The sequence below is a fragment of the Oryx dammah genome, unplaced genomic scaffold, assembly GCF_014754425.2.
Source record: "Oryx dammah isolate SB20612 unplaced genomic scaffold, SCBI_Odam_1.1 HiC_scaffold_2, whole genome shotgun sequence".
NCBI lineage: Eukaryota > Metazoa > Chordata > Mammalia > Artiodactyla > Bovidae > Oryx > Oryx dammah.
In genome coordinates, this window is record NW_024070186.1 from 172,863,602 (window position 1) to 172,876,755 (window position 13,154).

Here is a 13,154-nt window from a genome sequence, read left to right on the forward strand (position 1 = left end):
AAGGGTTCTGGGTGGTTGGATGGATGGATGGATGGGTGAATGAATGGATAGGTTATTGTGTGAGTGTTTAAAGGGACATGATTCTTCCAGGCACACTTCTCCTGTACAACCACCAGGAAAGCCTAAGTGTATTTGTGAGTGGTTTAGAAAGAAAATTAGAGGGAAGTTAGGATAACCTTATGGTTGCTGCCTAGCTTGTCTTCAACCGGAGCCAAGATGGTAATTATCCCCAGGATCGAATTTCCTGATTGAACAGTCAGGAGCCAAAGAGGGTAGGACATCAGGAGAGCATGGGGAAATGGGCTCAGAAGCTTTGGGCTAAATTCTCTGAGATCTCCTCGGTCTCTGTGGGCATATTGCTCACTACTTCCCCACCCTCAAAGGGCACACATCTTTCATAAAGCAATCGAGCATTGTCTTCCATGTATCCTAGTTGGCTGAGAGCTCCTGAAGGGAAGGGTTTTTCCTCCAATTTTATTTTTCTAGTACCTAGCATAGTATGTGGCACGTAGTATGGGAATGTGTGTGTACTTGGCCGCTTCAGTCATGTCCAACTCTCTGTGACCCTATGGACGGCAGCCTACCAAACTCCTCTGTCCATGGGATTCCCCAGGCAAGAATAATGGAGTGGGTTGCCATTCTGTCTTCTATTTGGGAATGTTTATAACAATTCTGCTTAGTTAATGAGATACCTTGTGAATTAGTTGTTGTAGGTAGATAGGCGTGCCCTGGAGAACTGTCAGAGACATTGCAGAGAAGATTCCTGTATCATGTGGGAGGCTTACTTTAAGTGGCCAATAAGGATACAGCTTCTCATCTATCCATCCATCCACTCACCCATCATCCTCCAAGCAAATCATCCATGCTTGCACTCTTCCAACCATCTAATGATCAACTCTCTGATCCACACAATATTAATGCAGTATAGGCTAAGTTAATATTGCATGGATCAGAAAGTTGATCATTAGACGGTTGGAAGAGTGCATGCATGGATGGTTTGCTTGGAGGATGATGGGTGAGTGGATGCATGGATGGATGGATGGATGGATGGATGGTTTTGGGGAGGGATGATAGGCACTGAATGTTTTGCTAGGTGGATAGTTAACTGGTTTGTTGGATGAGTGGTTGAATTTGAATGGATGGATGAATGAATGGACGGATGGATGGTTGAATTAAAAGATGTCACCTTACTGGCTACCTAAAGTCCACCTCCCGGATGACACAGGAATCCTCTCTGCAATACTTCTGACAGTCTTCAAGTGCATGCCTATCTACCTGCAATAACTAATTTACAGGCTATTTCATTAAGCAGAATTGTTATTAATATTTATAAATTCTGGGCATGGTAATGTAGTGTATATTACTGGTTAAGGGCATAAGCTTTGGAAACAGACCTGGGTTTGAATCTCAGCTTAATTAAAGCAGTGGGGCCTTGAACAAATAAGTCCCTTGGCCTCTCTAAGCTATGGTTTCCTCATTTGCAAAACAGAGATAATGGCTGTGCCTTGCGGGGTTGTTACGAGGATTAAATGAAATAATTAATGGTAAGGACTGCTCAATGCTCAAGAAGAGGTAATTTTTACCATACTAAAATGTATCCTCCTGTAACTTTTGTTTTCACCAAAACCCAGCTATGTTCCAGATATTGTTAATAATGTTGTGTATTCAGTGGCAAATATTCTGAAATAGTCCCTAATCTTTTGGAGTTTAGTTCTAGTTGGGGATCCAGACAATAAAATATATATATATGTAATTCCAGACAGTGTTCAATGCAATGCAGAAAATTGAAACAGATCAAGATAAAAGAGAGTGATGTGGTTGGTAAGGGGCAGGTGGCCTGATTGTGACCTGTGAACTAGTGGCAAGAAGAAATATACAAAGATCTAGGGAGAGGGTGTCCCTGGGGGCAGGAATGGCCATGGAAAGGTTCTGAGGCAAAGACAGCCTTGCTCAAGGAAAAGACAAAAGGTCAGGGGTCAAGGTCAATGGTGGGGGTGTCAGGGCGCAGGGATCTGCAGTCTGCGGGAGGCAGGGCCGCGGGCCGTGGAGTCTGTATCACGTGATGAGGACACAGCCCACGCTCATCTCATCCCCATCCCGTCCTCTGGGACAACACAAAAGGAGCCACACTGATATGGTGGCCGTTCAGCTTCCCAATGACAGCCAACAGGCTCCCCGTCTCCTGACCTCCAGGTTGAACAGTCCTGAGTTCTCAGCTTTCCCAGTTGGTATTCAGAGACACCTGCAGCTGCTGTGTGCTGAGTCCTATAAACCTAAAACCTGCAAGAAGTCAGGTTACACCCAAAGGAAATTCAGCTCAGGAAAGCCAGGAGATTTCTGGTTGGGATTATAATGAACTGAACCAGTAAGCCATGTTCCTCCCTGAAACCTTGCCCCTGGGGCATTTACAAGGGAAAGAAGGATAAAAGGCATCTTTGAGGCTGCTTCCAGGATAAAGGGGGCTTCTCCAATGGCTCAGTAGTAAAGAATTTGCCTGCAATGCAAGAGATACGGGTTCCATCCCTGAGTGGGGAAGATCCCCTGGAGAAGGGCATGGCAACCCACTCCAGTATTCTTGCCTGGAGAACCCCATGGACAGAGGAGCCTGGCGGGCTGCAGTCCATCGGATTGCAAAGAGCTGGACATGACTGAAGTGACTAAGCAGACACACACCAGGATAAAAGACGTCTGGAACCACTTATCTAGGAGCATCTGGTGTAGGATCTGGGCTTTTAAAGAAAAATAAGCAATGACGGGTGGCTGATCCCCTCCCAGGCTGATCCGGGAGCTCAAGCGGGGTCACGAGGATCTATCCCTCCCCCTTGCTCAGCAGCATTTCCCTCTCTGTTGCCTTTCCTCTCCATGGGGGGATAAAATGGCTCTTAGGATCTTCAAGTTTCATGGACTTTGAGACTCATACCTAGTTCCAACAACAGTCTGAAATTCTGTCTTCTTGGCTAAAAAGCTTAGTTAACTCTGAACCTTACTTACTGTGTCCTGACTGGCCAAGCCTAAGTCCTGTGACCACCCCTGAAATTGATACTAGATAGAGACCCTCTCCTTCCACACAGAGAATGGGGGAGGTTGATGCCCCTGAAAATATTGGGTGATAAATTTCTCATAGGCACGATGGATCAATTCTAGAGATCTGCTATGCAACATTGTGCTTATGAGGGAGTCAATTCCCTAGTAGGTTGATAAGAAATCTGGGGTCCCCGAGGAGGAGAAAGGGGTCTGGGGCTCTCAAGGAGAGAGAGGTGTCCGAGGCTCTCAAGAGAAAAAGACAATTTTTTTTTTTGTACATTGCTTTGTCTTAGTCAATGTAACAGTGTATCTTGCTCAAGGACACGTTTCTCCTTAACCTTCTGACTAATCTTGTTACCTTAAAATTTGTATACTATGGGCCAGGGTCTTACCAGACCTTTCTATTGTTAGCTCTAATCTTGTTAATTTCAGATGTATGTTGTGGGAGTGGGTCTGATGAAAGTATATAAGGCCTTGCCAAGACTAGCAAGGGGGCCACTCTGTCCCCCTTCTTATGTCTATGTCAGAATCTTTCTCTGTCCTTTGTTCACTTTAATAAAACTCTGCTGCACAAAAGCTCTTGAGTGATCAAGCCTGGTCCCTGGTCCCAAAGCTAAATTTTCTTCGGAGATCACGAATCCAATACCGTTCACCATAAGCTATCACTTATAATCCACACTACTATCCTGAACACTTAAAAATGTGTTAAGAGGGTAGCTCTCAGGTTATCTGTTCTTTCCACAATTTCAAAACAAAACAAAACAAAATAGATGCTGTTTGGAGGAGAAATGAAAGTGGATTCTGGACAAACAAAAACAGCACGTATATCTTAACATTTCCCAAATTGAAGTTAACTGCTCCTTCCTCTGTGGTTCAGAAATGTACCTCTTGCGTGGCTCATCTCCTCTGGCTTTAATATGTGTACACGTATTTCCATCAGTGTACACATGGAGGATGTGTACACTTCGGCTCCCTGAGGATGGAAACCATGTCTTTAGCTCCTCAGGGGCCCCTACTCCTGTTTACCAGGACAGAGTAAAGGTCCAGGACTTGCTTGGTTAAGTTGAAACCAGTTTCAGGGACCAAAATGGCTACTGTGCCCCTCAAATAGTCCCAGGAAAGAAGCATCAGAGAAAAACCCCCTGAGGACAGCCGAACTCACCCCACCTCTGTGATCTCCCTGGTTTTCCCAGGCAAAGCCAACAAGAACGTTCAGTGGGATGAGGACTCAGTGGAGTATATGCTGGCCAACCCAGTCAGAATCGCCTTCGTCCTGGTGGTCCACGGCCGCGCCTCCCGGCAGCTGCAGCGCATGTTCAAGGCCATCTACCACAAGGACCACTTTTACTACATCCACGTGGACAAGGTGAGGCCCGCCCCCTGATCGCCGCATGCTGGCACTTCTCTGGGGCTGTGTCTGCCTCTCCCTTTCAGGGGAGCCTTGCAGGCTGAGCAGCTGCCTCCCCCAGACCATTTGGCCTTGAAGTGCTATGTAGGTGTGTGTGTGTGTGTGTCTGTGTGTGTGTGTGTGTGTGTGTGCGTGTGCGCATGCATGGGTGTCGGTTCCAAAGCTCCCAACTGTGACTTTAGACTTCCTTCAGTGACAATGAACATTGTCAGTCATACCTCTTTTGCTCATGGTCCTGCCCAGTGCAATGCCTGCCACCCTATAAGGATAGCTAACTCAGGGGTGGGCCCACTTTTCCCATCAAGGGCCAGAGGGCAATTATTTCAGGCTTTGTGGGCTATACACTCGGTCACAGCTAATCAGCTCCGGCACTGTAGCCTCAAAGCAGCCATAAAAACATACACAAATGAATGTGTGTGACTGTTTCAATAAAACTCTATTTACCAAAAAAATCATGCAGCCAGCTTGTTGACCCCTGAGCATCTTGTTCCAGAGGTTCCTGTTGGTCTGCTGATGTGACATGATTGTGTCTTTGGTCAAGAAGACAAAGGGGATGCCTATTCAAAAGTCTGATTCTAGCAGGCCTGCCAGAGGGTAGTGGAGAAAGTCTACCTTTCAAAATACTCATCAGGTTTAAATGCAAGTGTTAGGCACTCTGTCATATCCAACTCTTTATGACCCCATGGACTTTAGCCTGCCAGACTCCTCTCTGTCCATGGAATTCTCCAGGCAAGAAGGCTGGAGTGGGTTGCCATTCTCTTCTCCAGGGGATCTTCCTGAACCAGGGATGCAACCATATTAGATACAACCATATTACTTAGCTTGTTATCCTCAGACCATACGTATGAGTCTTAGAGAAAAATGCAGACTCCCAGGCACCAGCCTACACCTGGGAAACCAGTAATGCAGAGGCAGGACCAGGGAATCTGCATCTGAAATTGCTAAAGTAATACTTTAAAAATAATGAAGTTTGTATAACGATGCAGAAAGACACCCTGGGTCTGAATCAGTTACTTGGCAAAGTTCAGAAGCCCTGTCACCCAGAAGGGAAGGGACAGAGAGGGAGTAAGGGGCAGGGCTGGGGTGTTTTCCATGCTGCTGAATGTTACCCTTCCTCTCCTGGGAAAGCGCTCCAATTACCTGCATCGCCAAGTGCTTCAGTTCGCCAGGCAGTACAACAACGTCCGTGTCACGCCCTGGAGGATGGCCACCATCTGGGGGGGAGCCAGCCTCCTGTCCACATACCTGCAGAGCATGCGGGACCTCCTGGAGATGACCGACTGGCCCTGGGACTTCTTCATCAACCTCAGCGCAGCTGACTACCCCATCAGGTAAGGCGGCCCTGGCCAGCCTGCTTTGAGGTCCTGCTTCCCCTGTCATATCTGGAAAGCCAGAGGCAGAAGCAACCTGCCTCCCGTCTGGAGAAGCCTTCCTGTGTCTGAGATGCTTACTCACTGTCTCTGTAAGGTCTCTCTACATGAGGGCCACGTTGTGCTTGAGAATCATGTGAGCATTCACTCATTCATTCATTTAACAGAGATTTCTTGAGTACATGGTTTTCCCAGCTCTGTTTGAGAACATGCTTCAAAGGCTGAAACCCCTGGCCATGAGGTGTTTCCATTCAAATGGGGGAAACAGACAACATGCAAACTATTTAAAATGGTACATCAGAAAACTAAGGCAGAGAGCAGCAGGAGCAGGGGGGAGGTGGAACTATAATGAGAGTGGCCAGGAGCATCCTTCCAGAGAAGAATGGAAGATGGTGATGGAGTGAGCCGCCCAGACAGGGAAAATGGTCCAGTGGAGGGCAGCACAGGGGCTGAGCCCTGAGGATGCCTGATGTGTTCCAGGAACAGTAGGGCTCAGTGTGGCTGGAATAGGGGGTGAAGTCGTTAAGAAATAGAAGCCAGAGAGAAAACTGAGGTGAGATCATGGAGGGTCTAGAATTTGGCCATTACTCAAAGGAAGATGGGAACCACACGCTGTGTTTAGAGCAGAGGAAGGTCAAGGTCTGACTTAGGTGTTAAACTGAAAAGAACAAAGTGGAAGAAGGCAGGGGCGGGGTGGGGGAGGGGAGGGGATGTGACAGCCTGGGCAGAATCAGACAGGCGTCTCTGGGCTGTTGGAATCCCATGGGTGGGTTTGTTTGGCTCCTATCCAATTTTAACACATGAATTGATTGCCCGCATTCTACGACTGGTAGATTTCTACTGAAACTGCAGTTTCTCTCGAGGGCCTCCCCAGGGCCTGTAGGCTACTCAGCCACAATTATGTGCGGGTGGTGGAGCAACCAGCAGCCGTGGGGCGGTGAGAAATTCAGATACCACTCTGTCTCTTTGCACAAACATTGATTTACTCTTTACAAGAGGTGTAAGCAAAGAAACCCCCTGGAGATCTCTTTAAAGGGAGGAAAAAAGGCAACAAAGTGAACTATATTTCCTATCAAGAAGGCAGTTCTTTGCTTGACTGTGTTTTCCATCTCGCTTATTGAAAGGCCAAAAAGGAGAAGTGGATGGGGTGAAGGAGAGGGCCTTCCTTTCTATGATAGCACTGGGTACAGAATTTCCAGAAGAGCTAGATGAAGGAGTCTTGTAAAAGGTGTTTTATCAAGGCAATTCTCAAACATGCACAATACAAGACTAGTATAATGACCCCTGCGTCACCCAGTTTCAACTATAATCAATTCATCTTGTATCCATACCAATAAAGACCTTGACCCTCTTCTTGCCCTGGTGAAGCATTTCTAAGAGGTCATATAGTTATATCTGTAAAATTTTCAGTGTGTGCGTGCATGCTCAGTCATGTCCTACTCTTTGCGACCCTATGGACTATAGCCTACCAGGCTCCTCTGTCCGTTGGACCCTTCAGGGAAGAACACTGGAGTGGGTTGCCATTTCCTTCTCCAGGGAATCTTCCCAACTAAGGGATCGAACCCACGTCTCCTGCATCGGCAGGCAGGTTCTTTACCACTGAGCCACCTGGGGAGCCCCAAATATTTCAGTAAACATATCTAAAAGATAAAAATCTCTGTTGGCATTTAATGTCAGTATGATTGCAGGAGTGCTAAGTCACTTCAGTGGTGTCCAATTCTGTAACACTATGGACCATAGCCCACCAGCTCCTCTGTGGTTAATGGGGATTCTTCAGGCAAGAATACTGCTGTGGGTTGCCATGCCCTCCTCCAGGGGATCTTCCCAACCCAGGGATCGATCCCGCATCTGTTCTGTCTGCTGCATTGGCAAGTGGGTTCTTTACCGCTCGTGCCCCCTGGGAATCCCACCAATATGACCTGGGGCTGGATCATTCTCTGCCGTGAGGCTGCCCTGCTCACTGCTGGTATTTGGAAGCACCCCTGGCCTCTACCCATTAGATGCCAGTAGTGGTTCCTGCTCCCAACCGCTTGTGGCAACCACAGATATCTCCAGGTGCTGTGTTTCTGGAGGAGCAAAACTGCCTGCAGCTGAGAACTCTCCAGTTCCTGAGAAAGAGAACAGCCTGGACTTGGGTCGGAGATGAACTACTTGCCTTTGAGACATTTAAACATGGCTGGAACCTAATAAACAAAACAAGGAGGAGAAATGAGTATAGGGAAGTACAAGGCGAGGGTGAGCTGGAGCCTTCTCCCTCTCCCTTCCAAAGAAGGAGTGTGTTCAGAAATACCCCAGAATGCCGAGCACAGTTGCTGGTGTGGCAGACGCTCCCTTCAAAGGTCAAGATTCCCACTCCCCCAGCTCCAGACCTCCCATGGAGGCCTCAGAGGTCATGTCAGCCTCAGTCAGGAGGTGACACTTGACCAGGACCTCTCAAGGGCAGGTGGGCCAGCCTATGACCTTTCCCAGAAGAATTGCATCAAGTCTCCACGCTGCCCCCTATAGGCCCCGTGTTGATTTGCAAGTTGCAATTGTAACAGCACTGGTCACTTAGCCAGGTCAGCTGGTCCAGGAGATCAGCGTTTCTAGCAGTTCAGTATCCAAGAAGATGAGTGCTCAGACTCCCATATGATGGCTTAAGGCTAGACTCTGAGTTCTGCCACCTCACTTGCAGGTGACCCTTGGCAAGTAAACACAACTTCTGTGAAATCAGATTGTAGTCATGGAACCTAGAGTTTGGGCACTTAGCTCAGTACCTATCAGCTCTGAATCCTCAAGCTGGATCCAAGGCTGAGCCTCCTGATCTCTGAGATAGGTCCAGAAATCCTTTCTCAGACCATGTGCCCCACCCTTTGGGGGTTCGGAGAAGGGAGTCATCGTGTTTTTAGCTTTGATGCGTCGGTTGTCTGGCCATGCCTGCCAATCTGTCTCTCCTCCGCCTCCCACGGCTCTCATTTCCGTGTCCACCCCCCTGCCAGTTCTTCCACCCACTCGCGTTGCCAGCATCATGACCAGAGGCGCTTCACGCGTCAGGCACTGCTGGTTCCTCTTGCTGTTGTTTTCGTGAAGTCGCCCCACACAAAAACATATGAATTTTGCAGATGAATGGTTTTATCCTGGGCAACTCTGATAGGCTTTCACTTCCCATCTGCTACTCCATCTGTAGCTTCCAAAACCACAACTTCTCCCCTCCCAGGAAGGATGAGCAAACTTAGGAGCCTTCTCGAAGGGGTGGGAGGGCCCAAGTCAGAAGCTTCTATGAGACTCTGAAAACCTGGGTGGATATCCAAGGGCAGCGTTCACCCATCCTGGCTGCTCTGAGCTGTCTGTGCTTTGTCATCGCCTGTCCAGTTCAGCTGTCTGGCTCTAACTGCCAGCCGGGTTCATTGGTTTCTACTGCCCAGTAGCCTCCATGAGACCCTGGATGCAGACACCCTGGCTGCAGATTCTGCCACCACCGATGGGCCATTTGAATTGGCACGTGTTGCCTCAGCTTTCTGCATCTCAGTGTCTGCACCTAAAAGGGTCCCAGTATTGGTACCTATTTCACAGGGCAGTTAGGAGGATTAGAGGAAACATTGCAAGTCAAGGCCTTAACACAGTGCCTGACACAGAAAGTGCTCCCCAAAAGCAGGCAGTAGTTATCATAGTTGTATAATAGTGCTGGCCCCACAGGCTGGACTTCATCATCAGCTGAGTGGCTTTCCTTTTTCCCTTCACTCATGAAAAGCCCAGAAAAATATTTCTTGAACTCACATCTCTTTCAAAAGTGGGGAATGCAAAGTGAGACTCAAAGACTGAATGTTTCAAGAGAAACAGGCGAGAACCAACTCGTCTGTGAACAGGAAGATGTTCTTGTGTTTGGAATATGCAAGCGAAGTTATGTTTAAAGAATCTAGGCCCACTTCACTGTTGACGTGACTGCCTGGCCCACATAAGCTCTGGTTGGAGCTGTTTATGAAAATGGATATTTTCAACTATCGAAACCCTGCTAGGTTTGGAATCATCAAAGAACATGATGCTTTTATTCAATATATTCTGTTTACTGAGTAAGGCTGGAAACTGCGCTAGCATTCTTCAATCGGATGGACCACAGACAGGGATGAAACCAAAAGCATTATGCAGTTGGTTTGTGAGGTTTGGGCCAGTGGTAACAGACCCCACACCGTCTGCCACTGGGCCCTGTGTCCTGGAGCAAACCAGATGCAAAGGCTGAAAGTGTCCATGGCCCCTCCAGGGCTCACATTCTGTCTGTGGTGTGTGTGTGTGCATGCATGTCGTGTGTGTGCAAGCCTCAAGCAAAACCCAGAATCTACTAATTCTGCCTCTTAGCGATTCACAGCAACAAGGTCTAATCCAGTGGGGCCCACCATGTGGACATTTAAGCTACCCTTAACCATAGACCCAAACCTCTCTCTTGAGATACCACTAGGGACCCAGGGCAGGAGCATAAGAGCTTTTCTGCAGCTCCTCATCCAGAAAGACCAGCTCAATCAGACAGGAAGCGGGTGTCTGGGCTTCTCTGCAACATCCCCAAGATCAGTGTCTCCATGGCACTGATCAAGCAAGACAAACGCCCAGATCCAGCAGACATTTCCTGTGTACCTACTGTGTGTCAGGCCCTCTGCCGGGGCCTTTAATGTGTGCTCTCTTAATCCTCATCCCTTAAAACATAGCTTCTGGTGTGTAAGAAAGTTTAAAGAGGTTAGTATTAGAACTTCTGGTGAATTGTGCAGGGAAGTTAACCCCTTGGTAATACCTAGGCACAGAGTTTAGTCACCCTGGGACCTGGCATAGGACTGTACATCTGTGTGTAGTCAGTCCCCTACTTTTCATTCCTCTAGTCAGGCCACTGATTCTCGAGTGGGTCAAGGAATTCCTGTTGTTAATAGCAAATCACAACCACAGCAAAATGCACTTACAGAACTCAGGATCTCCCTGGCCTGGTTTTTTTATGTGCTGTCCATTGTCCTGACATGGTCCTCCACACATACTTCGGAGAGGCCATTTTTCAGATGAAAAAAGTGAGGCACAGAAATGTTGAGGAACTTGACCACAGGATACAGCCAGTGGTCTCTTTTTTCTTTTTTTAAAAATGGAGGTTAAATTCACTTAACATTAAATTAACCAGTTTGAAGGGTTCTATCCAGTGGCATTTAGTACATGCCCAATGTTGTGGGCTTTCCAGGTGGTGCTAATGACAAGGAATCCTCTTGCCAGTGCAAGAGATGCAGGTTCAATCCCTGGGTCTAGGGGATCTCCACAGATCCCCTAGAGAAGGAAATGGCAACCCACTTCAGCATCCTTGCCTGAAAAATCCCATGGACAGAGGAGTCTGGAGGGCTACAGTCCATGGAGTCACAAAGAGCTGGACATGACTGAGCGCACACACACACAATGTTGTGCAGCCAGAACCTTTCTCTACTTGCACAACACGTTCATTACCCCAAGAGGAAACCCTGTCCCTCCCCATTCACATCCCACCATGAGCCCCTGTCAATCACTAATCTGTCTCCATGGATTTGCCTGCTTTGGATGCTTCATATGTATGGAATCTTACCGTGTGTGATGTTTTGTGACTGACTTCTTTCACTTAGGATAACATGTTCATGCTTTACCCACATTGTGGCCTATGCCAGTACTTCATCCTTTTTATGGCTGTATACCATTCCATTGTGTGGCTGTGCCATAATTTGTTTACCCACTCATCAGGTGGTAGAACCAGGATTCTTAAGAGCTCCCTGAAAGCCCCGTCTCTTGGCCAGCTTGGCCTGTGCCTTACAACCTAAGGTGAGGACCTCATCTGGTTTAAGAAGATGCAACTCCATCACGTGGGCCTCTGCACAGCGTTGATACCAGGACTTTTACTGCCTGAGCTCTGATGATGCCAAGGTCAAGGTAGGGGTGCTGATCTGTGCACCCTGGTCCACAGAAGCCTGGTAACCTTCCCCGTTCAGCCTGGCACTCCTCCGCCTGGTTCCATTAGAGAAGTTTGCAGTGATTCTGGCTGGTTGAGACCGATTTGGGGTTGAAGATGGAAAGATGACGGCTTAGGGATGGAGGTCTCAGTTTCCCTTTTTCCCTCCTTCCTTCTTTCACCATCCAAGCCCCTCTGAAAGCAACCCAAGGGTGTTTTGTGGAGGAAAGAGCTCAGGCTGGCCTGAGAGGCCAGCTGAAAATGGTCCCACAGGTAAGATCAGAAGATGGGGCTTCTCTGACTTCACTCATTCATGCAGCAGATACTTACTGACCACCTACTATGTGCCAGACACTATGCTGGCTACCAAGTGTTCAAAGGGAAAGAGAAACATGGTTGGTCTCTGCCCTCAGCCTAGTGGTTTGAATCACCTGGGTTTGAATCCCAGATCTTCTGTTTACTAGCTGTGTGAACATGGACTTGAGAATATTGCTTAATGTCTCTGGGCCTCAGCTGCCTCATCAGTAGAATGGGTACAACAATAACACCGCCCCATACAGTTGCTTAGAGAGAGAAATGAATTAATGTATGGAATGTGCTTAGCACCCAGCGGGCACTGTCTGTGCAACAGCCCTCGTTTATTGATAGAAGGAGTCAGAAACTAACCAGAAAGATCACATGAATGAACAGGTGATCACAAAGTAAGGCAAGTATTCTGAAAGGAAGGACAGATGAAAGAGCATTTAGCAAGTGAAGCTCACCTGCACCTTGGAGCCTGGGGCGGCCTCTCTTAGGAGGCAGCACATGAACTGAGGTGTGTGAGATGGGTAGGGCTTAGCTAGCAGTGTGTTCCAGGTAAGGGGATGGCATAAGCAAAGACCAAGGTATAAGAGGACCCCTGACAGGCTTGAGGAGTTAAAATAAGGCTGATGTGGCTGGAACACAACCAGCCAGAGTGCCTTACCACCAGGGAGGACGGTCCAGCCAGTTCCTGCAGGGATTTCTGATCACTTGTCCGGTGGTTGAATCCTTAGCCCAGGAGCTGTGCAGTTTTAATGAGTAGTCCCTGGAGAAGGGAATGGCAACCCACTCCAGTATCCTTGCCTGGAGAATTCCATGGACAGAGGAGCCTGACAGGCTACAGTTCATGGGCTCGCAGAGTCAGACATGACTGAGCGACTAACACTTCAAAGCTTCAGCATTATTTGCAACCTGGAGCGATCATTTTAGCTACTGTGAGATAACAGTGGGGAGGGGACTGGGCCGGTGGGGGAGGCCTGTGAGGAAGGAGGTGATTGCTGCTGCTGCTGTTGCTGGTGTAGAACCACATTCGGGGAGCCCTCCTCCCCACACCTCAGGCAGAGGCAGGGGTCTCAGAAGCCATCGTGAGCTTCCTGAATCCAAGCAGTGTCTTAGCCTTTCAGGCACAGAGCCA

The 13,154-nt window shown here is 48.2% G+C and overlaps 1 protein-coding gene across 1 annotated transcript in view; it reads left to right on the top strand.

Moving 5' to 3' along the window:
* XYLT1 (xylosyltransferase 1) overlaps nt 1–13,154 on the top strand; it is a 349,644-nt gene that overhangs the window by 255,486 nt on the left and 81,004 nt on the right. The window contains exons 5-6 of the mRNA XM_040266531.1: nt 4,218–4,390; nt 5,561–5,763. Of these exons, the coding sequence (XP_040122465.1) occupies nt 4,218–4,390; nt 5,561–5,763 (376 nt within the window). The remainder of the gene's footprint in view (nt 1–4,217; nt 4,391–5,560; nt 5,764–13,154) is intronic.